Genomic DNA, 25,216 nt, shown 5'->3' on the forward strand with positions numbered 1-25,216 from the left:
CCAACTGTGCTGAAGCAGGGATATCCTGAAAACCTGACCTGTTGGTGGCCTAGACTGCCCTCCCCTAACAGATACAGCTGCGTACCCAACTTCTGAAAGACAATGCATTTATGTACATACAAAGTTTCCTTGTGGCAAAACTGATGCAATAAATAGCATCAGATTAATAAAAACAAAAATAAAATGACTCTCATTGAGATGGATTAATGTTCTGTGTTTGATCCGTCTGATGATGTGACTTTTTGCAACAGTTTTGTTCTAAAGAATCTTTTCACTTTTCTTCCAAACCAGAAGTGAAACTTTAAGCTTGGAAATAAAACAAATACAGCAGCAGTGATGCTCCATACCATTGCGTAATGTCGCACAACCAAGACGCACGTGTTATATTTACACAGGGAGATGGTTAGTGCTGTATATAGCAGAATACACATTTCCACCTTTACCCAGAAGGTCTGATCTCTCTGTATAGCGACCAGCAGCACTTTATTCTCAGCACTTAGAAGTTGGCTTTGATGTTCTACTTACGTAAAATTGTAAGAGGACCTTGTAGTCTGGAGAGGTGACACGGCAGGGGATCACAAGCTCATCTTTCTCCTCCTCTATCAGAAACACAATTTCGGGGTGCTCTGTGTATGTCTCCAGGAACGGCTGCTCATCGTCTGCATGGAACACGGGAGAGGGCATCAATACAATACCAAAGAGTAGAAGGGTGTTCTAGTGGTAATGCCATGGTCTTAACTAGCAGAAACCTGTGCCAGGTTCTGGGGAAAATCATCACCCAGTGCCTTACGTCCCCATAATTAGGACTGCAAGCTAATCGGGGCAGAGACTGAGCACAATCATTCACAACGTTGCCCTTATTCATTGACTTGCTGTCATGGGCGTTCCCTAAAATGCCAGGAACAATGGGTGGCATGGGACCTTCTTGGGGTAAGGCAGGAGCTGCCCTGTTCTGGGAGATCCCCTAGATCAGGGATACACCGCTCCAGTCATCAAGGGCCACCAACAGGTAAGGTTTTCAGGATATTCCCTGCTTCAGCACAGGTGGCTCAATCGGTAGCTCAGTCAAAGACCGAGGCACTGATTGAGCCACCTGTGCTGAAACAGGGATATCCATAAATCCTGATCTGTTGGTGGTCTTGGAGGACTGGAGTTGGCCATGACCAACTGATTGAGCCACCTGTGCTGAAGCAGGAATATCCTTAAAACCTGACCTGTTGTGGCCCTTGAGGACTGGAGTTGACCACCCCTACCCTAGAGTGTTACACGTCCAACCCATTCTCAGAAATGGATCAAATCATAAGGACCTGAATGAAACCCCCACACGTCCACGCGGACTGATTTCCGGGCTTCCGATTTACAGCCAATGTCTTCAGTCTGGCCGTGTCTCACCGAGTTGGAGGAGAGACTCTCTACGAAGGACATTAAATTGATGCGAACAGAGACCTTTTCTTTGTGGCTCTACACCACACCTGCTTTTCCCCATGTACATCAGCTTGCGATGGTCTGTAGGAGGAGTTGAGGGGTGCCCCAGGATTATCATGGCATGAATCTAACTCGGGCAGAAAACAGGTTATAAAACCCATATGTGCTTTCTATTGTGCAAATATCTTGGGAGGAAACGCCGAGAGGAAATAAACAGAACTTAAGTGCTCATCGCTGTGTTGATCTTACCCCCTCCCATGTTTTTGTAGCCAGGGCCCCTTTTCTGAGTCTATCAACATATTATCGTGAGGCAAGGCCTGTGCGAGAAAGATACGAGCGCGGCCCCCCGTTATAAAACCCGTTACAAAGTATACGTGCAGCTGCATCAGACCCATTTGGGAAATCCTCCTGCTTTTTAGCGGCTGTGATTTTCTAACCACGGCAGCGATCCCTCGTACGCTCGGGGGGGACCTGGCGGAAGGTTCGGTAATCGGTTGGAAATGTTGATGAACTAAAATCAGGAGTGGCCAACTCCAGTCCTCAAGGGCCGCCAACAGGTCAGTGTTTAAGGATACCCCCTGCTTCAGCACAGGTGGCTGTGCTGAAGCAGGGAAAGACGGACCTGTTGGTGGCCCCTGAGGGCTGGAGTTGGCCATCCCCGGTACTAAATAAATCACTGTTTTTTCAAAAAGCTCGTGTGATTTATTTCTACGATTGACTTCAGTTTTCCTTTGTTACACGAGTGCTGCGTCCACATGCATAGTAATTATTAGAAATATAGTTATTAAAAAAAGGCAAATCTGCCTCTAAAAAGGGTAGGGGTCATGTCAAGAGCTAGCTGCGGTCACCTCATTGTGACTTCTGCACGTTGCCACACAGCTGCAAAACTGACAGTATTCAAATCATTAATGGAATATTTCTCATCTCAACGAGGAGGATTCTGGTAAAGTCTATGGGGCCATTGGTGCAAGAAAGGTGTGAGGGTCACCCCCAGTGTGGGAGACTAGGGAGACCTTTTGCCAATTGGATGTTAACCCTTTAACACCCCTGTTTGTTTCCTAATTCAGGGTTTGTTGATTGGCAGCTGTGCTTACTTGGCAGTATAGGGGTTATTCACTAAAGTTTTCTGGGTGCAAAACTGTAGCAAATAGTGCAAAAATAACACCACCATATTGATCAAAGGAAATGAATCCTGTGGAGAGCAAATTAATTTTTTTCTGTGGATGAATCTTGGTTAATAATTTTGCAGCCGGGAGATTTCAATAAAAAAAAAACCCGCTAATCACATTGCTCTGGCCATGGGAGGGTTAATACCCCATCCACAGGCACTTAGGGGCAGGTTCTCACTCTGCAGAGCCCCAGGCCTTCCTCTTACTGCACTGTGTATATAGAGCGGGAAGGGGTCACAGGTCAAGTGGTGAGGAGTATCTGCTGACAGGTCCTGTCCCATTGAGTCTCTCCACAAGGGAGAGCGTCAAAACAGAAGCAACTGGTAACCAGGGCTCCTATTTCTCACTCAGGGAGACCACACTGGGACGCCTGGGGAGTTGTCATCGCGTAGAGAAATATTCTACACACTGCTACGGGGAATACACAATACGGGAAACTTCACGTGCAGCGAGCGTACAGCTTTCTGACGTGTATTTAAAAAGCAGCAGTACTGCACGAAGGCAAATGTAACGCGTGTTGGCAATTGTTGTCAAAGACAAGCCACCTGTGCTGAAGCAGGGATATCCAGGAAACCTGAGCTCTTAGTGGCCCTTGAACTGGAGTTGTCTCCCCCTGGGTTAAGTGGTCTATGGGTTGTTTATTCTATAAGAGCAGGGGGGGAGGGGGAGGTTATTTTCCAAACATCTTTTATTTATTTTTTTATTTTGGGGGGGGACACAACTGAGTTTTAAGGCGGATAGTGAGCAGGGGATTTCCATGTGTTTCAATAATTCCCCTATTAAAAAGTGGGTTCTCCTGTCATCGTGGGAGTCTAAAAAGAAATTGCTTTTATTTCACTTTAAGCGTTGACGCTCCGCTTCCATCTCACTTCTCGCCCCGCTCACCCTGCGGGTTATACCAAAGTCTCTCGGCTGCAAAATTGAGGCACAAAAATGGCTATATCTCTGTAGAAAAACATCCGCTTCCAGTGCGCTTATGTTCCTTTAATAAGAGAGTACATAAAGCTTGCTTCAAGCATGCCAGTGTATGGGCCGCAGATTACCCGGTTAGATTGCAAGCTCTGCGGTGCAGGTGTTCACTTACCTTTGACGAATACATACACCTTGGCTCGGTGCACCTGGCTGGGCATGATCTGGCTGTACAGACAGGTGATGTAACCGGTGTCGTTAGTTTGGGCCTGTACGATTGTTAACTCACTGCAGGTGAGGTGCTTCTCGTCCGGACCCCGGCACTGCTGCTCCCTCACGTGTAGCCTGCTGTTGGATGAATAGGGTTTCTCTGCCCAAAGCCAGGTCAGAGGGGATGACCCCCTGTGAAAGTCAGGACAAGAACAGGTAACTTATCACTGCAGGGCCCATCGTGGAAGCCCCCACAGGGACACACTGAATTCAGGTCAGTGATATATTTAATGAGCAAGATGCTTCTTTGTATTGTATTGTATTGTATGTCTTTATTTATATAGCGCCATTAGTGTACATAGCGCTTCACAGCAGTAATACATGTGGTAATCAAATAAATAACAGATAATATAAATAACAGGTCATGGGAATAAGTGCTTTAGACATAAACGTAACATTAAGGAAGAGGAGTCCCTGCCCCGAGGAGCTTACAGTCTAATTGGTAGGTAGGGAGAACGTACAGAGACAGTAGGAGGGATCAATAACATGAGCTATTTAGTGAAATATGTGCAACAAAAGCGCATCGCACAAACACTACAGAGAGAGCTGCGAGCAAACAAGGTACATCAATCAGCCATTCCCCTATACATAAAAATGCTCCACTTAGGATATATCAAAGTCCTACATATTTCACACCGTACGTAGAAACAGATTGGTTTTCGGAATGCAGACTTGGGGGGGGATAGATTTGTTCGGAGGTTTGTGATATATTTTAATGATCAAACATGAGCGTCCTTCAGAGCTGAAATTTATAGTGTGCCGGGCTTTTGTAAACTCGCCGATCTGTTCATTATTTTCGGGAATAAAATGGGCATTGCCATGACACGCGGTGCGATGGGGTCCATCCAGCCTTCTGTTTTTGTATTGTGACTATTGTGACATTCACAGTATTAAAGCAGGGGTTGCAAACTCAGCCCTCAAGGGCCACCAACAGGTCAGGTTTTCAGGACATCCAGCTTCAGCACAGCTTCTTCGACTGAGACACTGATTGAGTTACCTGTGCTGAAGCAGGGATATCCATAAAAGCTGGCCTGTTGGTGGCCCTTGAGGCCTGAGTTTGGGACCCCTGGTTGGAAGTATTGTATGCTAATAGATAATGGGGAAGAGCAGGGTTGGCAACCTGTGAATGTGCTCACCAGTGGTATTTGTATTTAGTGTACGCACAGTAATGGTCTGTGCCTGGTAGTAAGGATCCATTGTATAATATTTCCTGCAGTGAGACAGTCAGGCTACAGGAAACCCCCTCATTTAGTCACGTTTAACACCCCCCCCCCCCTCCCCCTAATGCGAGGTTTGCTACATTAACCGGCTCTCTGCCTCGTGCAATAACCGGGCAGTCCTCGCCTTCGCCCTGTCCCTTCCCCGGAAAGGTAGCTCTTGGCTCCCTGCTCAGGCTGTCCGCCTGCCGCCTTCCTGAGGGCGATGCAGCAGCGGAGATCACTTCCCGCCACTGAGTGATATATACACTGACTGTGTCACCTTGTGACACTCCGATGTAATCACACAGGCGCTGGGCGACAGCGTCTGCCTTTTACTCCAAACTAAAGCATCCACATGAGCAGGGTGAGGCTCGGGCAGACCTGATTATGTCGCCAGCAATAAACATGGTCGCCAACTTTTCTTACTAGGCCAAGCCATTGTTGGGTGTGACACAGATGGTGTCTGAGCTTGGAATATACGTGGCATCCAATAACGTGGCTGTAATTCGAGGCCGATGTACTGGGCGTATCGCCTGTTTCCTGTGACTGGGGACCACAAGACTACGCTGGTTGCATATCTCTTATGGTCTGCCCTTTTATTGACCGAGGGATCACGGTGCTTGGCTCACATCTGTCCTACATGGAAGTGGCTAACCCAAAGTACAGTCTCCCTAATGAACTCGGAAGTGGGGGAGGTGCAGACGAGGGGTGTGGCAGTGATCATTTCGGAGGCAATGGGCCAATTGGGTAGAAGAAATGAACCCCAGGCTTGCTGGCCATGTCCCAGCCCTGGAAGACAATTTATGGCCAATTTAACTGAATGAGGGTGAGGTACCTTATGGCAGAGCACCGCTTGGTAACTATGGGCATACATCTTACTGACTGATGCTTTGAGAAAATGGTACAGAGCTGAGTAATACTGTGTCAGTGTGAGGAACATTGTGATGTGAAACCTGGGGCTGTGTATGTTCCGTTCGCACTTCCCTTGTGTGCGTGTGACATCACGGTAACCTGTAACACCTTCCTAACCTTACCTGCACGACACCGTATACGATAGTCCCACGTTCACCACGATATGATCTCTTGCTGGGCTCAGCTCTGGTTTGGATAGTACGGTGTCCCCAGGGTGCCCTGTGAGGGAAATACACAGTTGGTTCATTATAACTCCGGCTCTGCGTCACTCCCATGATAACATTAGATGGTTAGCTCTTTGGGGCAGAGATGGATTTTCCCTCATGTCTAATGCTCTTCAGTTGGCTCTATATAACCATCCATAAACCATAATAGTATAAGGGCACTATAATAACCACGGCGCCTATGGAACAGATTGCTTTGACACGCACGGGGGGACGTTTCCACTCCTTATTTTAGAGAAGGGGGTGTGGACAGAATACAGCTCGCACCCTCATATTGTGACACTAATCAGCAGGCTGGTGCACAACACAATAAACGGTGAATACCTTAATAAAATACGTACCGAGCGGCGCAATTTAAAGCGGCAGTTCGCAATCCCCCCCCCAGAAGCCTTAATTGCTCCCCCCCCCCGAGCACATTCTGCTCTTTTTGTGTGTTAAAATCATGATTTTCAAAATGCCACTGGTACCCCCCCCCCCCCCTTTGCACCCACCTACCCACACTTTACTTTCTCTCCCCCCTTCCTACATATGCAAATAAAATGATGATTTTATTCATTTCTACCTTCTGAGGTTACCTGGTAATCTTTTAACATGAGCTGAGCTCTGAGCAGAGCTCCATTCTTTAAGCTCCTGGACTTGTGTTTGGAAAGCAAGCAGTGTCTGTCCGGTGCTATAACAGTATCTGGATATGTTATATACAGTGAGACTAGGCAGGGATTTCCTGACTGTATATGCCCATTGTTCTGTCTGCAGAGAGGCATTTGTCAGCCCGTACATATGTTTTTGCAGCTGAAGAATCTTTTCTTCCCTGTGTTTGTGTTACAGAGCGACACCTCGGTGTGCCGGAGACGCACGTACACACCCAGCGCAAAGGATCACAGCCGCACACACGCGCGTTTTAGGGTGGGAACTGCATTGACGTGATTGGGTGTGGGGGGGGGGGCACTTTTATCAGGGAGAATGTGGAAGGTTATAACCTTCACTGCAGAGCATTAAGCAGCACACTGCGGAGCATTAAGCAGCAAACTGCGGAGCATTAAGCAGCACACTGCGGAGCATTAAGCAGCACACTGCGGAGCATTAGGCCTCGGGCATGGTCAGCGCTTATGTGCTGACCCGCGCTGAGCCGCGCTGCTGCTCGGCACTGAGCCCCTGCAGCCACAATCAGAGAGGCTTTAGCAGGGGCTCGTGCACGCGTCCGCACGCTTGGGGAAGCGTGTGTCTGACGGAGGTTTCAAATTTGGCGCTCGCCGGAGCGCAGGGCCGGTCACGTGAGCTCCCCAGACCCGCCCACGACACGCCCACGGACGGCGCGCTGTGTAAGGCCAGAGAAAGCACCGCTTTCCCTGAGCCTCAGCGCGCCTCCGCCCGCATTAATTCACTATGTCCCAGGCCTTAAGCAGCACACTGCGGAGCATTAAGCAGCACATTGCGGAGCATTAAGCAGCACACTGCGGAGCATTAAGCAGCACACTGCGGAGCATTAAGCAGCACACTGCGGAGCATTAAGCAGCACACTGCGGAGAATTAAGCAGCACATTGCGGAGCATTAAGCAGCACACTGCAGAGCGTTAAGCAGCACACTGCAGAGAATTAAGCAGCACATTGCGGAGCATTAAGCAGCACACTGCGGAGCATTAAGCAGCACACTGCGGAGCATTAAGCAGCACACTGCGGAGCATTAAGCAGCACACTGCGGAGCATTAAGCAGCACACTGCGGAGAATTAAGCAGCACATTGCGGAGCATTAAGCAGCACATTGCGGAGCATTAAGCAGCACACTGCGGAGCATTAAGCAGCACACTGCGGAGCATTAAGCAGCACACTGCGGAGCATTAAGCAGCACACTGCGGAGCATTAAGCAGCACACTGCAGAGCATTAAGCAGCACACTGCAGAGCATTAAGCAGCACACTGCGGAGCATTAAGCAGCACACTGCGGAGCATTAAGCAGCACACTGCGGAGCATTAAGCAGCACACTGCGGAGCATTAAGCAGCACACTGCGGAGCATTACGCTCCCTTCTGACAATGAGTTGGTTTAACCCTTTGTTGCCAGTAGGGGCTGCCATGTATTGCTCTACAAGGCATCACTGGCCCCTCTGACAGTGAAGGGGTTAACCCAGGGGTGGCCAACTCCAGTCCTCAAGTGCCCCCAACAGTTCAGGTTTTCAGGATATCCCTGCTTCAGCACAAGCAGCTCAGTCTTTGACTGAGGCATTGATAGAGCCACCTGTGCTGAAGCAGGGATATCCCTAATGCCTGGCCTGTTGGTGGCCCTTGAGGACTGGATTTGGCCGCCCCTGGGTAAGGTAAAAGAAAGATGGAATCGCTGTGCCAGGAATTACTCGGTCTTGTTAGAATCTGCAGAAAACCCAAACTGTGAAGCCAGGACTGGCTGCGCCTGTCCCTGTGAAACAGGACCAGGGTTTGAGTATTAACCCATGCACAGATCTGCAGATGTATAACCAGGTTTTTTTAATAGATTTCGTTGTTTGTTTAGTAAAAGTGGATTTTTGTTGCACGTATTGGGGATTCCTGACCATGTTCTGAATAACGGGGGATTTTTTGCTGCTGATTACCGGGTTTTGCATATTTAAGTTCTATTTCCTGTAAAAATTAACCCTGCAGGACGGAGCAAATATTTACTAGATGGTGCTATTCTATAAGGCATCTTCTGGTCCCGGGAGGGCGCCTTACAAGCCCATTTACTTGAATAGAATATAGTGTGTCTTCTGCAGTAGCACCACTTATTAAACATGGGCCTATTCCATACATTTTCAAGGGATTATGGTTTAACGCTCTCTATTTGCTCCCCTAAGAAACTAGTCTGAAAACCTGATTTCCTCCTCAAAGCCTATTACCTCTGCAAACGTATCATCGCCCCATCTTATCCACCTTGCCCCCTCCACACAGAGTAATTTATTCTATATCAGCCAAAATTTCCCATGGATGTCCCCTATCCCTAAATTCCCATGGGATACACACACACACACCACACACACACCACACACACACACCACACACACACCACACACACACCACACACACACCACACACACACACCACACACACACCACACACACACACCACACACACACACCACACACACAACACACACACACCACACACACCACACACACCACACACACACACACCTCTCGCTGGGAGAAAACAGACTCCGTTCTGAGGGAAAGAAAACAAACTGGCTTTAATATGATGTAAATATGTATTCTGGAGATACAATGAAAACCCTTTTATCATGGGGCTGTGTTCTCAAGCAGGGGTGCTCTTCTCCAGACCTCAAGGGCCACCAACAGGTCCGGTTTTTATGATATCCCTGCTTCAGCACAGGTGGCTCAATCAGTTCCAGCTTCAGCACAGGTGACTCAGTCTTCGATTGAGCCGCCTGTGCTGAAGCCAGGATAGCCTTAAAACCTGACCTGTTGGTGGCCCCAGCCCTGCCGGTCCCTGCCGGTCCCTGCCGGTCCTTATTGCTGCGCGGGTGGGACTGCGGGTCGCGCTCCCAGCTGTGCTCAGATTGTTTTCTAAGGCACGATCTGCAGTAACAGCCGGAAACGGGCAGGGTCACTTATTCCAACCCATACAATGGAGCCCCGTCCCCCGCCGGAGGGTCCCGTCCCCCCGCCGGAGGGTCCCGTCCCCCGCCAGGGGGGGGGGGGTCCCAGCATTGTCCCAGGGAGGCAGCTACTGAATCTCCTTAACCCTTCACTCCCCAAAGGAGTGGGAAATGTGGCCGCGTTCTCTGGACGGGAAAGAACGTTTATTCTCATTCTTTCTGAGAGACGGTTACACATTGGAAGGCAGTCTCACTCATTTACACTGAGTGTCACTCAATATAAGGCTGTCTCACTCATTTACACTGAGTGTCACTCAATATAAGGCTGTCTCACTCATTTACACTGAGTGTCACTCAATATAAGGCTGTCTCACTCATTTACACGGAGTGTCACTCAATATAAGGCGGTCTCACTCATTTACACTGAGTGTCACTCAATATAAGGCGGTCTCACTCATTTACACTGAGTGTCACTCAATATAAGGCGGTCTCACTCATTTACACTGAGTGTCACTCAATATAAGGCGGTCTCACTCATTTACACTGAGTGTCACTCAATATAAGGCGGTCTCACTCATTTACACTGAGTGTCACTCAATATAAGACGGTCTCACTCATTTACACTGAGTGTCACTCAATATAAGGCGGTCTCACTCATTTACACTGAGTGTCACTCAATATAAGGCGGTCTCACTCATTTACACGGAGTGTCACTCAATATAAGGCGGTCTCACTCATTTACACGGAGTGTCACTCAATATAAGGCAGTCTCACTCATTTACACGGAGTGTCACTCAATATAAGGCTGTCTAAAATAAGGGACAGTCCACTGAAGACGGACGTCTGGTAGCCTCCATAGATCTTATCGTCCTTACTTGCACCATAGCCGTACTACAATAACCCCGCCTCTCGCGTGCGCTTCATGAGGCCGAAGAGAGAAACTGTAGCCTTCGGTAAGACGCATTATATCTGTGTATCTCAGGCATCAAAAATTAGATTGCAAGTTCTTTGGGACAGAGATTCATTGTGCATGTACATTCTGTAACACACAGTGATGCACACACTACCAGCACTGTTAAAGAATAAATACTGAATATCCCATTCAGAGGTTTCTTCTCGTGAGTAACAGTTACGCACCTCGACCAATCAAATAAATTAACCTCAATGTTTTCCGCAGCCGTAATTATATGGTCGGAAATGTCTTTTTGGAGAAAGGCTACGAAACGATCATTAGAAGGATATCTGACTATCAAAAAACCCTTCCTGTTGCTCATGAGGAAATCTGAGTCACAGGACATGCAGAAAATACCTTCTCATTGCTAGGAACAGATTTCTGAAGCGGCAGAGCTGGTAACGATCCCGTGAATTAGGGGGTCATTTAGCAAGTAAAAATCCCACGTGTCTCGGACAGATCCACAGACCTGCCCCTCTCCCCATTATCTATCAGCATACAGCGCTTCCACGGCAGCCAGGGAATCTGGGTAACGACATGCAAATGAGCACACAGTGTCACCTTTTGCTTCTTGTCCATTTTAACATGGGACCCCTATAAGTTTATGCCTCCCGTATGACACCGCTTTCACAGCACAGCCTGGGTTACAGAAGTGCAGAGCCAGTAACCTACTCACAGACAGCTACTTCGACCTTTTGGGCCTCCTCCGTGCGAGGCTGGTTATACCGGCTTTGCTATGTGAATCTGTGATAGATTTCAACCACACATCAAATAAATAAGATATAGTGGGTGCAGAGAACCAGCTCCTCGCCCCTTCTACACGTATCACCTGAGATCTGACTCCAAAAGACTGTTCATGGTCCCAAGGTTCAACAAAGTATCCGGCCGCTCCCCCTTCTCTTACCGTGCACCCCAAAACTGGAACAATCTACCAGAGACTCTCAAAACCGTCTCCAGTTTAAAGCTGCAGACCAAGCAATATCCTACATGTGTTTTTTAATATATATATCAGTTCTGTGCTATGAGAAAATACGAAAATACTTATAGTATTAAAAAAAATGAGACATTTTGCTGGGTACCCGTCCGGGTAGCATTCAATCACCTGCGGCGGAGGGTGAGCCGAACCACGGCGACATTGTGGGAGCAGCGGCAGACATCCTGGTCGCGGTGGCCGCAGAGGACGTCCTTGTGGAGCCGGTGGGAGCAGCGGAACACAGCACAGCTGATGCCGGTGAGAGCTGGGGAACCATGTGACCGGAGCGGGAGCATTACTATTGGACAGCCGGGGAGGAGCTGGCTGTCCAATAGTATCGCTCCTGCTCCGGTCACACCGCCACTGCACCCTCCACAGCGGTCTCCTCACCCTCCGCCGCCGGCGGAAGGGAGCAGAATGGAAATTACCCGGCCCAGGTCCCAGGCTCCCGGTGCCAAGTCCGGGTACCGAAAAAAGTACTGGGTAATTAACCGGTACTCAGTACATCACTAGTAACCAGCATTTTTTGTTTCTATAGCAACCATTTACAAAGTCACATTCCCTTCCTCTTCTGAAACAGACTCTGGCAAACCCCTTTTTGAGCCCCGCCCTCTCTCTAGCAGTGCACTAATTGTATCTAGTGACTGCCTGGTCACATGATCCTCCCCACAGAGCTTTGCATCCTTGGTCCTCTTCTGTTGCACTGACAGCCATTTATTGAACCCCCGAGCCGAATTTTCACCGATTGACCTCAGGAGAACAGCTCGATCGGCAAATTGGCTAATTACTTATAATTGTGTGGATTTTATTGATGCGCATATTAAAGGGGAAAATGTCAGTGATAAAAAAGAAAGTACTGCTTTACTTAATTTCAAGACTTCAGCTCTCACATTTTAATCATGCCTAACTTTTACATACGCCCATAATCCTATTATCTCCTACTGTCCTGGAATGTCTGTAAATATAATGCATAACCCTTTCATTTAATGTAACTATGTCATGTTATCATAACTCTGCGCCCGGGACATACGTGAAAACGCGCGGCAACTTTCAATGCGATATTAACTGGTTAAAACATTTTATAAATACATTTACGAAGTCTCCACGGGGCACACTCCGGGCAGAACAAGTGCAAAATAATGTCGCCCGATTTATCAAAGGAAACCTCCACTGTCTTTCACTAGGATATCACCTCCTCCTTAGAATGAGATCTAATCGCGGTGCGGGGGGCGTCTGTCTCTGTTCTGGGGACTCCACACCCGGGGGTGGGGGGGGGGTGCTGTGGCTTGAATAAGGTGATCTTATAACGTGAGAATAAGACACAGCACCATTACTGAGACAGTAAACCTCTAATCCAGCAGTCTCAAACTTCGTCCTCACGGGCCACCATCAGGCCAGGTTTTATGGCTATCCCTGCTTCAGCACAGGTGACTTAGTTTGACTGAGCCACCTGTGCTGAAGCAGGGACCTGTTTGGTGGCCCGTGAGGACTGGAGTTGTCCAGCCCTGGCTTAGAATGCTTGTCCTGTTTTTGTTGTATTGTAGGACTGATTGTGGGGGCTTTTTCCTGCAGTTTCTTTGACTGTTTTACCGTTTTGAGGAGATATCTATACTGAGAAATGAGTAAATACAATCCAGCTCCTGAATATTCAGGGCAATGCTTTTACTTCCTACTTCATCACAAGACCTTCATCTTTCTCTGGTTGTTGAATGAATGAGTAGTGAGCAGCGCTCAATGGGGGCCCCTTCTAATGAGGTGAGACCCCCTTATGGATAAAAGGCCTGAGGCAGCTGCCCCTTCTATAACCCCATTAGAAATGGTGTTCTCCACAGTCCGCTTAAAGGAGCAATCCAAGCAATATGTGTGATTTACAATAAAATCTGTTCTGTAGTATTAGATAATATATATTTTTTGAATTCAAATCTTGATGCCATTTTTAACGAGGTTTAATACACTGAGCTTCCTTTGATTTATATAGCAGTTTAGCCACCTCCCCAGCAGTGCAAGATCTTTGTAAAACTTTCCTGTTTCTAATAATTTGTTGCCAATATTCCCAGCAGTTTCAGATGCAAACTGTAACAATAGATAATGTTACCATGGTAATATAAGAATACAGTGTAGCTGCTGAGTTACTGACTGAACGATTGATTGAAAGTCCGCCATTTAGTGAACCCTGGGAATCAGGAACTTTGCTGCTCGATCGTGGGAGAAAGTTGTTTTTCAATAAAAGCTGCATATATTAAAACAAAAAAAGATTTTTTGAAATGCCGCTTGGATATCCTCTAATGTTATTTTCTTATGAATAGAGTCCTTAAAGTGACATTATGCTTGGCTATGACAGGTCTAAAGTTACATGAAAATGAGCAATTATTGATCAGCGGTGCAGAGAGCCAACTGGAAACATTACTCTCTACAAATCTACATTAAAGTAACATTAGGACTGTCAGTCGTAAGATTGAACGTAAGGAAACGAGCGATTATGGGGGGCAGAGGTTCCCTGCCAAACTAATGCAAATAAGCCCGATTGTACCGTGTGTACGCCCAGGAAACGCGCCCTGCGCAGCCCTGTCCCGTGAGTCCCCAGCGTCACACACTTCAAAGTAACGCTTCCATTACACCATGCTGACCCCAACCTTCGATTTGCAATGATTTTGCTTTTGTTAATCAATCAACCAGCGCTAGAATTATCAAAGAAAGAACGTGGATCTGGAAGATATGCAGTTGGCTAAATCAATGAATATCTTCCAGCTGCTACAAGTAGCATCAGATATACATACTCACAATCCTTAAATTTCCCATTGTACTGCGCTATGGAATAGGCTGGTGCCTTATACATTGATGCTTATAATGTGTAACCTTCTCCATCTCCCCTGAGTGACCCTGCGCGGCACCGCCTGTATTAGCCCCGATTCGTTCCCCTTTGCTCGGTGACTCACTGTTTTTGGATGACACGGTCTGTAAGAATGTAGCTTGTGGCAAAGTGAGAGACCGCACTGAGCTTCTGAGGGTGACGAGGCCGCTTTCCCTCCCCCCAAAGCCATCACCTTACGGCCCTGTATCCGAAGCAAAGGCCTCGGGTAGGATCAGGTGGTTTCCTCATGTCCGGTTAACCCAGGTGTGGCCAACTCCAGCCCCCAGCGGCCACCAACCGCAGAGGTTTTAAGGATATCCCTGCTTCAGCATAGATGGTGCAGTCTTTGACTGAGCCACTGATTGAGCCACCTGTGCTGAAGCAGGGATATCCATAAGAGCTGGCCAGTTTGTGGACCCCTGCTTTAAATAAAGACTAAAAAAGTAAGTGAGACTTGTACAGTGAGTGAGGCTAACTCTGAGTGCTGTCATTCATGAACATGCTCTTATTCAATATGCTGGGAAACCACTTCCCTTTGCTGGAGAAGATTGAAGTCCCAGTCATTTGGACGGAGCTGCACTCTACTCCAGCGCTGGGAAGTGCTGTCCGTGTGCTGAACGAGGGCCGTGGCGTGCGTGGAATGTGTTGGGATGTGACGTGCAGAATCGGAGATGCGAATCGCTTCGTATCGCGGGGTGCGCTCGGGATACTGCGAGTTGGAGTCCAAGAATAATGTGATTATCCATCCAAGCTGTGATCCGGTGTGTCACGTTTTACTGGGACACAACGCAGCGTGGATCTGTCTGAGAGTTTCCACACTTTGTGCAGTGTCATTAAAACACCGAATGGAATGTCCATCCGAACGTGGGCCAGCTAAGTGACGACTTTACTCCACGTATCAGTGTGTAATAATATAGGCACAAACAATGAATCCTGATTGTGTGGGGCAGGGCGCCAACTCAAGTGCTCAAGGGTCACCAACAGGTCAGGTTTTAAGGATATCACTGCTTCAGCACAGGTGGCTCAATCAATGACTGCGGGCACAGAAGAGGTTAATGTGGCATTTTTGAGAATGTACCACAGAGTATTTGTTTGGTTACTGTAGTAACTTTTTCAGAGATATCGACCTATTTTTCAGATGTATTTGAAGTTGGGGTACTCCCACGCCGAACCTCCCTATTATCAGCCCCAGGGACTCTCCAGTTCCCAAGATTGCTACCGGTGAAGTTACCGGCGTTAATTCATGCTTTTTAAAGGGGATTTATATGGCTGTCCAGTACGTTGTAACAACCAGGGATGTTGCAGCTTCCTATTGGCGATTTGTCGGCCATTTTGTTTCCCCTGGAGAGCGAATTATATCCTGTGAGTTCACAGGTAAGTATCCCAAGAACCGAGGATCCCTGGCGCTGAAAATAAGCAGCGAGGATTGCTGCGTAAGTAGCATGGGGAGATTAGAAAGAATACAGAGATACTTGGTATCATCATACAATACACCATGTAGCGCTGGGCAAACTCCCTTGCTGCCATCATTCAATCTAATATTGGGTATGGAAGGTTCCTACAACCGTGTTTAATTGGAAAACAGTTGTGACATAACAATGCTTTCTCACCGGTGATTACCGTCACCCACAGAACATTTAATAATCCCATCAGCAGCACACACTGCATTCCATAAAACACATGCACTCAGCCATAGAACGCAGTGTCCTGCAAACTGCCATGTGTCGCAGAATACAATGTACTGTACATAGGGAGTTTCTTAGGGCCTCCTATGGAACTAGAGAACGAATGCTGCATTGACTCCTACACTGCAGGGGTCAAAGCGGAGTTATAGAGCAGTTCTGTTCCAGGCAGCCGTTATCAAGAAAACATCACAAGATCAAGAAAAGCAAGTGTCACGTTGAAGATTGTAAAATTGTTGAGTGTGAAAAGCTTCCTTGTGCACCTGGTTACGGTGGAAACCTTTTCAGGTTCTTAAAAACATACTGTATGTGAAAATACTGAGTGTGAGTTTGTGAAGACTTGGGGACTGCAGTGAATGGGATACAGGGTTTGCTGTCACACGTTCCCTCCCCATCCAGGACCTCCGTCACCATCACACAGGGTGTGGGATATGTTATCAGCATCAACAGACTCTCACACCCCGAGAGGTTAACTCACTGGCCACCAGCTGGTGAGTGACTCCTGTAGTTACACATTTATAAAACACAATAAAAGTAACTACATAAAGGGAGCCGCAATAAACCAGAGGCTTGACCCACGCAGGCTCTTTATACAAATGTTCGGCAGGTCCCTCTGGCAATGAAATGGTTAATCGAGATCAGATCGGACTGGTAAAAACAATCAGGACAAGTCCAGTTCCGGCTGCAACACTGTGGCATAAACCAAGTCCAGATGAATTCTTTACATATTGTGTTACACCTGAACCCGTCTCCGTGTTCCTTATGTCACCGATCTATTCTGCTGTAACCTGATTATTTATCGGTGTGATTGAATGCATCGGGACAGTAAGGGGAGAGCACATCTGTTTATACATAAATCCGATTTGTACCGTGGCTGCTTGTTGGCTGGTGTTCCTGCGTGTGTACTCCGATGTATTGTATCATCCACAATGTAACACACACACACACACTGTGTCAAACAAAACAGAAACTCCGGATTTATCAAAGGAACTAGAATCCCATGGAAATCAGCATTAGTTTTGTTCCTATGATCAATCTGGGGCCTTCTTCTCTGCTCTGGTTTTGCAGCCGGAGAATCTGACACAATAAAGCCCCAATGGTTTGTAACCGGCCCTTCTGGCAGGTTCTCTTGCATGTCCGCATCACATTGTCCCGTTTAACCATTTATCTCCCTTGTACCTGCAGCGTGTGCTGGCACATTGTGGTGTGACAGACATGCAGAAGGCAGGTTGCAGGTTTATGCTGGAGTTTAACACCCTGTAATAACTTTATTTCATACAGCGCTTTTCTCCCAATGGAACTCGGCGCGTCACAATGACAGTACAGCGCGCGGTACACAGCACATAGGAATGTTACAGACGCAGTCCCTGCCCCGCAGAGCTTACAATGTATGATTTTGGTGCCTGAGGCACAGGGAGATAAAGGGACTTGCCCAAGGTCACAAGGAGCGAACAGCGGGAATTAAACCATGTTCCCCTGCTTCACACTCGGTGTCACTGTTATCAGTCAATGTCTTTACTCGCTGAGCTGCGGCTTCTCTGCTGACCGCAATAAGTTGCTGAGCCCTCTGGCAGCAAAAGGGTTAAAGCAGATGAAAGAACAGACTTTGATTGACATTAACATTGAGCATCAGTCATATAGCCATTTATATGTATTTATAGAAGAAGAAGAAGAGTTACCGCTCGTTTTCAAGTATGTCCTGGGCACAGAGTTCTAATGACAAATACATACGGTAGTTACATAAGTGAGCAGGGTATACATTATATACAAGACATAGCATGCACAGTTAGAGATAATATATATTATACGCGTATGTAACAGTTACAGCCCAGATTAAAATGTGAGGCAGCCTTAGTTATGAAAGAACTTAGACTGGTGGCGGCTGTGAGAGTCTCTGGTAGATTGTTACAGTTTTGGGGAGCACGGTGAGAGGAGGAGGAGCGGCCGGATACTTTGTTGAACCTTGGGACCATGAACAGTCTTTTGGAGTCAGATCTCAGATGATAAGCTCAGATGAGCTCATTCATTGGAAGCTTTAAAAATGTAGCCTTGGTACCAAATAGAATTGTTACAGTCTTGTCAGTGTTAAAAACAGTTTGTTTTGGGAAATCCAATTTTTAAGTCTCAAAAAGTCACATTGAAGTATGTGTTCAAGGTCGGAGAGGCTAGGGCTGTGTGCATATAGGATTGTGCCATCTGCATACATGTGCATTGATTTGGTTATACACCAGCGGTGTATTTTGTTTAGCATCAATTTAATGGCAAAAACATAGAGACCCCTTCCTGGCATGGGGCATTCCCAAAGTGCCAAGTTCTTTAACATATTTTGCCTTTTGGGAACCAGCTGATGATTTGGGTAGCGTCTATATCTGCTGTTACAGTCACACATTGTAACGTGATGTGTCAAATCCTGTATCCTTGTCACAAAGGCCAGGTTCGAATTGGCCCAAATCTCCACGTTTAAGGATCTGGATCAATCTGCATGAACCATATAAGTAAAAAAAACTTCAAGTACAGCCGGATATTGTCAAACTCTAGAAACATCAGTGTGGACTGAACTAATGCAGAAGCAGTTAATCCAGAACAGGTCTAGAAGTGATAACTAAATACTGATAATAGCTGCAATTCTGCTTTAATCACAAATACAATTCCTCCTTTCCTTACCACTTCTCCCCAGTGACACGTACTGCCTCCCCCTCACTCCCCCTCACATTGTGCAGGGGCTATTTTTGGAATTCTCAGTGCAGAGATAATTTGGGATGAGTTGTGTGTTTTGTGCATGCTAAGAAACGGAGGAGGTGTTTTCCTGTCTTGTGGAATACACACCAAGTTCCTGATGTAGTAGAAACAATAGCAGTACACCCGGCCACGATGATATTCTGCATATTTACAGGTTCTGGACTGAAAATGACATTATGGCCTCTTTACTGGCAGAAAGTCCTGAGGAATGGGTTACAATAAAGCGGTTAACGAAAATATGCTTATTTAGCGAGACTCTTATAACGTGAGAAATCCTAAAAATGACTGAGATTCCTAGGAATTTCACTTAGGTTCTGTTCTGTCATAACCCATCATGTATTCTCACACCACTTTCTCAGCATCAGGGGCTGGGGGGGGGGGGTGTTCGGCATTCCCAGCATTCCTCTCACAGAATGTTTGTGCAGCCATGGACAGTTGGACAGTTGGTCAGTTGGATGCTGTTTCTTGGCCTTTTGACTCTGCTTTGTACACCAGCTCTGAGTGTTTGTAATTTGGACATGCGGGGAGGGTTCTTTTGTGCTGGTCTTGACCCAGCTGGGACTCTTTAGTAAATCCCCCCCCCCCCTCTTTATCCAAGTTTACCAGCCTGCAATACTGGGATAATATTAATGCAAATAAACAATGCCAGATCTATCAAAGACAAAAAAATGGTCAAGTGGGCATTTGCGTCCCTTCATACACAGGTGCATATAACAGCCATGCCCTTGTGGCTGTGTGCGCGAGGGCTGCAGGACAGGGGTCTGGGCACAGTTTGGGGTAGCCTTGTGTTCCTGCAGGTCCGTGTATGTCTGGGACTGCTGCTGAGAGCGCTGAGATTTCAGAGAGATGCTTTCCCCGGGGCCGGCCGTGCTCCGACCTAATAACACACGCTTCTAAAAATGAAGAACGCTCAGAAGAGATTTTAGGGGAACAAGCTGACAGGAGGATGCCTCACACCGTGGACACAACACATTGTGTGCTTATAATGACCACCTCCTCCTGTGTGCTTATAATGACCACCTCCTCCTGTGTGCTTATAATGACCACCTCCTCCTGTGTGCTTATAATGACCACCTCCTCCTGTGTGCTTATAATGACCACCTCCTCCTGTGTGCTTATAATGACCACCTCCTCCTGTGTGCTTATAATGACCACCTCCTCCTGTGTGCTTATAATGACCACCTCCTCCTGCTTATAATGACCACCTCCTCCTGTGTACTTATAATGACCACCTCCTCCTGTGTGCGTATAATGACCACCTCCTCCTGTGTGCTTATAGTGTGCTTATAATGACCACCTTCTCCTGTGTGCTTATAATGACCACCTCCTCCTGTGTGCTTATAATGACCACCTCCTCCTGTGTGCTTATAATGACCACCTCCTCCTGTGTGCTTATAATGACCACCTCCTCCTGTGTGCTTATAATGACCACCTCCTCCTGTGTGCTTATAGTATGCTTATAATGACCACCTTCTCCTGTGTGCTTATAATGACCACCTCCTCCTGTGTGCTTATAATGACCACCTCCTCCTGTGTGCTTATAATGACCACCTTCTCCTGTGTGCTTATAATGACCACCTCCTCCTGTGTGCTTATAATGACCACCTCCTCCTGTGTGCTTATAATGACCACCTCCTCCTGCTTATAATGACCACCTCCTCCTGTGTGCGTATAATGACCACCTCCTCCTGTGTGCGTATAATGACCACCTCCTGCTGTGTGCTTATAATGACCACCTCCTCCTGTGTGCTTATAATGACCACCTCCTCCTGTGTGTTTATAATGACCACCTCCTCCTGTGTGCTTATAATGACCACCTCCTCCTGTGTGCTTATAATGACCACCTTCTCCTGTGTGCTTATAATGACCACCTCCTGCTGTGTGCTTATAATGACCACCTTCTCCTGTGTGCTTATAATGACCACCTCCTGCTGTGTGCTTATAATGACCACCTCCTCCTGTGTGCGTATAATGACCACCTCCTCCTGTGTGCTTATAATGACCACCTCCTGCTGTGTGCTTATAATGACCACCTCTGCTGTGTGCTTATAATGACCACCTCCTCCTGTTTATCTGGGAGACCTGAAAAAGTATGTTTTTTCTCCCTGGAAATGCTTGCTTTTTTTTAGAATGGGTTTATAACCTTCTCCCTTATTCACTAAATTATAAACCTACAATTAATATTCCACCGTTACAGAGGTTTGGCCAGGGGTTATCCAACGCTAGTCCTCAACGTCTACCAACAGGTCAGGTGTTCAGGTTATCCCTGCTTCAGCACAGGTGGCTCAATGACTGAGCCACTGATTGAGCCGATGTCCTGAACACCTGACCTGTTGGTAGCTCTTGAGGAGTGGTTTAGGCCAATCACATGTAATATGAATAATCAAAACAGTACTTGAGTGATGCAAACTGCAACTTTTTATGTATAGTGTATTTACATACGGAGCAAAAGTGTACACAGTAACACACAAACCACACAATGTAACCCCTACTGATATGGGGTGGTTCATACTGAGACCCTGTTATAAGGATGAGGTGTTCTCACTATATTAGAACTCCAATATTTGTTGGTAAGTGGTCCTGCGACTTAAAGACAGACGTACCGAACCCTGTGCGCTCGTGTGGCTGCCGTGTCTCTCTCTGTGATGTACCACGGACGTCTCTTACATGAAAGGGTTTTTATTTTAGGCATTAGTTCCCCATGGAATCCGTTTCATGAGATGTTAGAACTGAGCCCAGTCCAACAAAAACATTTCTGAGATGCTTCCCACTTATTGCACTGTGAAGCACTAAATGTTTCACATCACTGACTCCAAGTGCCATACAAATAATGTTAGGTGCCTGATCACAAGGGATCCCACGCCTGATAAACAGATTCCTCTGGATCTCACTTTACTCCTATGCTTTGAGAGGCAAATATAAAAGACTTTATCAAGTCAATTTCATGATGCACAGATTGTAATGAAATATATTAAATAAGTTATGGTGAGTAAAAAAAGGTGATAAAAACCCCCACCTTTTATTCACTGTACAGTGAATAAAAATATCACTTGTGAGCACATTCACATGTCTCAGACAGGTCTGCAACCCTGCCTTTCCCCAACATCTCATAGCATGCAATGCATCCACTGCAACCAGGGATTCTGGGAAATGACATGCAAATGAGCACACTGTGTAATCTTTTGCTTCAAATCATTTTAACATGGACTCTACTATCTGCCACATTACCCAACTTTAGCACAGCATGGGTTAAATAAGTGCATAGCCAGTAAACCCTTCTCCCAGACAGCTTTTTATACCTTTTGGTTCTAATCATTTTGAGGTTGGTTGTTCTGGCTTTGCAATTTGAAGCTGTAATGCACCCTATCACATTCTGCGTCTGTCCCAGCTTGCACCTTGGGGAGAGTCAGTAGGAGGAGTTGGGGGAGTTACATGGTGCACAGATTATAATGAGATGTATCACATTCTGCGTCTGTCCCAGCTTGCACCTTGGGGAGAGTCAGTAGGAAGAGTTGGGGGAGTTACACGGTGCACAGATTATAATGAGATGTATCACATTCTGCATCTCTGCCCCAGCTTGCACCTTGGGGAGAGTCAGTAGGAGGAGTTGGGGGGAGTTACATGGTGCACAGATTATAATGAGATGTATCACATTCTGCGTCTGCCCCAGCTTGCACCTTGGGGGGAGTTACATGGTGCACAGATTATAATGAGATGTATCACATTCTGCGTCTCTGTCCCAACTTGCACCTTGGGGAGAATCAGTAGGAGGAGTTGGGTGGAGTTAACATGGCGCACAGATTATAATGAGATGTATCACATTCTGCGTCTGCCCCAGCTTGCACCTTGGGGAGAGTCAGTAGGAGGAGTTGGGGGGAGTTACATGGTGCACAGATTATAATGAGATGTATCACATTCTGCGTCTCTGCCCCAGCTTGCACCTTGGGGAGAGTCAGTAGGAGAAGTTGGGGGGAGTTACATGGTGCGCAGATTATAATGAGATGTATCACATTCTGCGTCTCTGCCCCAGCCTGCACCTTGGGGAGAGTCAGTAGAAGTTGGGGGGAGATACATGGTGCACAGATTATAATGAGATGTATCACATTCTGCGTCTCTGCCCCAGCTTGCACCTTGGGGAGAGTCAGTAGGAGAAGTTGGGAGGAGTTACATGGTGCACAGATTATAATGAGATGTATCACATTCTGCGTCTCTGCCCCAGCTTGCACCTTGGGGAGAGTCAGTAGGAGGAGTTGGGGGGAGTTACATGGTGCACAGATTATAATGAGATGTATCACATTCTGCGTCTGCCCCAGCTTGCACCTTGGTGGGTGTCAGTAGGAGGAGTTGGGGGAGTTACATGGGGCACAGATTATAATGAGATGTATCACATTCTGCGTCTCTGCTCCAGGTTGCACCTTGGGGAGAGTCAGTAGGAGGAGTTGGGGGGAGTTACATGGTGCACAGATTATAATGAGATGTATCACATTCTGCGTCTGCCCCAGCTTGCACCTTGGTGGGTGTCAGTAGGAGGAGTTGGGGGAGTTACATGGGGCACAGATTATAATGAGATGTATCACATTCTGCGTCTGCCCCAGCTTGCACCTTGGTGGGTGTCAATAGTAGGAGTTGGGGGAGTTACATGGTGCACAGATTATAATGAGGTGTATCACATTCTGCATCTCTGCCCCAGCTTGCACCTTGGGGAGAGTCAGTAGGAGGAGTTGGGAGAGTTACATGGTGCACAGATTATAATGAGATGTATCACATTCTGCGTTTCTGCCCCAGCTTGCACCTTGGGGAGAGTCAGTAGGAGGAGTTGGGGGGAGTTACATGGTGCACAGATTATAATGAGATGTATCACATTCTGCGTCTGCCCCAGCTTGCACCTTGGTGGGTGTCAGTAGGAGGAGTTGGGGGAGTTACATGGGGCACAGATTATAATGAGATGTATCACATTCTGCGTCTCTGCTCCAGGTTGCACCTTGGGGAGAGTCAGTAGGAGGAGTTGGGGGGAGTTACATGGTGCACAGATTATAATGAGATGTATCACATTCTGCGTCTGCCCCAGCTTGCACCTTGGTGGGTGTCAGTAGGAGGAGTTGGGGGAGTTACATGGGGCACAGATTATAATGAGATGTATCACATTCTGCGTCTGCCCCAGCTTGCACCTTGGTGGGTGTCAATAGTAGGAGTTGGGGGAGTTACATGGTGCACAGATTATAATGAGATGTATCACATTCTGCATCTCTGCCCCAGCTTGCACCTTGGGGAGAGTCAGTAGGAGGAGTTGGGAGAGTTACATGGTGCACAGATTATAATGAGATGTATCACATTCTGCGTCTCTGCCCCAGCTTGCACCTTGGGGAGAGTCAGTAGGAGGAGTTGGGGGGAGTTACATGGTGCACAGATTATAATGAGATGCATCACATTCTGCGTCTCTGCCCCAGCTTGCACCTTGGGGAGAGTCAGTAGGAGGAGTTGGGGGGGTTACATGGTGCACAGATTATAATGAGATGTATCACATTCTGCGTCTCTGTCCCAGCTTGCACCTTGGGGAGAGTCAGTAGGAGGAGTTGGGAGGAGTTACATGGTGCACAGATTATAATGAGATGTATCACATTCTGCGTCTCTGTCCCAGCTTGCACCTTGGGGAGAGTCAGTAGGAGAAGTTGGGGGGAGTTACATGGTGCACAGATTATAATGAGATGTATCACATTCTGCGTCTCTGCCCCAGCTTGCACCTTGGGGAGAGTCAGTAGGAGGAGTTGGGGGGAGTTACATGGTGCACAGATTATAATGAGATGTATCACATTCTGCGTCTCTGTCCCAGCTTGCACCTTGGGGAGAGTCAGTAGGAGGAGTTGGGAGGAGTTACATGGTGCACAGATTATAATGAGATGTATCACATTCTGCGTCTCTGTCCCAGCTTGCACCTTGGGGAGAGTCAGTAGGAGAAGTTGGGGGGAGTTACATGGTGCACAGATTATAATGAGATGTATCACATTCTGCGTCTGCCCCAGCTTGCACCTTGGTGGGTGTCAGTAGGAGGAGTTGGGGGAGTTACATGGGGCACAGATTATAATGAGATGTATCACATTCTGCGTCTGCCCCAGCTTGCACCTTGGTGGGTGTCAATAGTAGGAGTTGGGGGAGTTACATGGTGCACAGATTATAATGAGATGCATCACATTCTGCGTCTCTTCCCCAGCTTGCACCTTGGGGAGAGTCAGTAGGAGGAGTTGGGGGGGTTACATGGTGCACAGATTATAATGAGATGTATCACATTCTGCGTCTCTGTCCCAGCTTGCACCTTGGGGAGAGTCAGTAGGAGGA

The 25,216-nt window shown here is 47.3% G+C and overlaps 1 protein-coding gene across 1 annotated transcript in view; it reads right to left on the reverse strand.

Annotated features, from left to right (window-relative positions):
* LOC142467239 (vascular endothelial growth factor receptor kdr-like) overlaps positions 1 to 25,216 on the reverse strand; it is a 145,984-nt gene that overhangs the window by 107,336 nt on the left and 13,432 nt on the right. Inside the window, 3 exon segments of the mRNA XM_075572670.1 lie at positions 526 to 659; positions 3,679 to 3,905; positions 6,007 to 6,103. Of these exon segments, the coding sequence (XP_075428785.1) occupies positions 526 to 659; positions 3,679 to 3,905; positions 6,007 to 6,103 (458 nt within the window).

The sequence above is a fragment of the Ascaphus truei genome, chromosome 16, assembly GCF_040206685.1.
Source record: "Ascaphus truei isolate aAscTru1 chromosome 16, aAscTru1.hap1, whole genome shotgun sequence".
NCBI classification, from domain to species: Eukaryota; Metazoa; Chordata; class Amphibia; order Anura; family Ascaphidae; genus Ascaphus; species Ascaphus truei.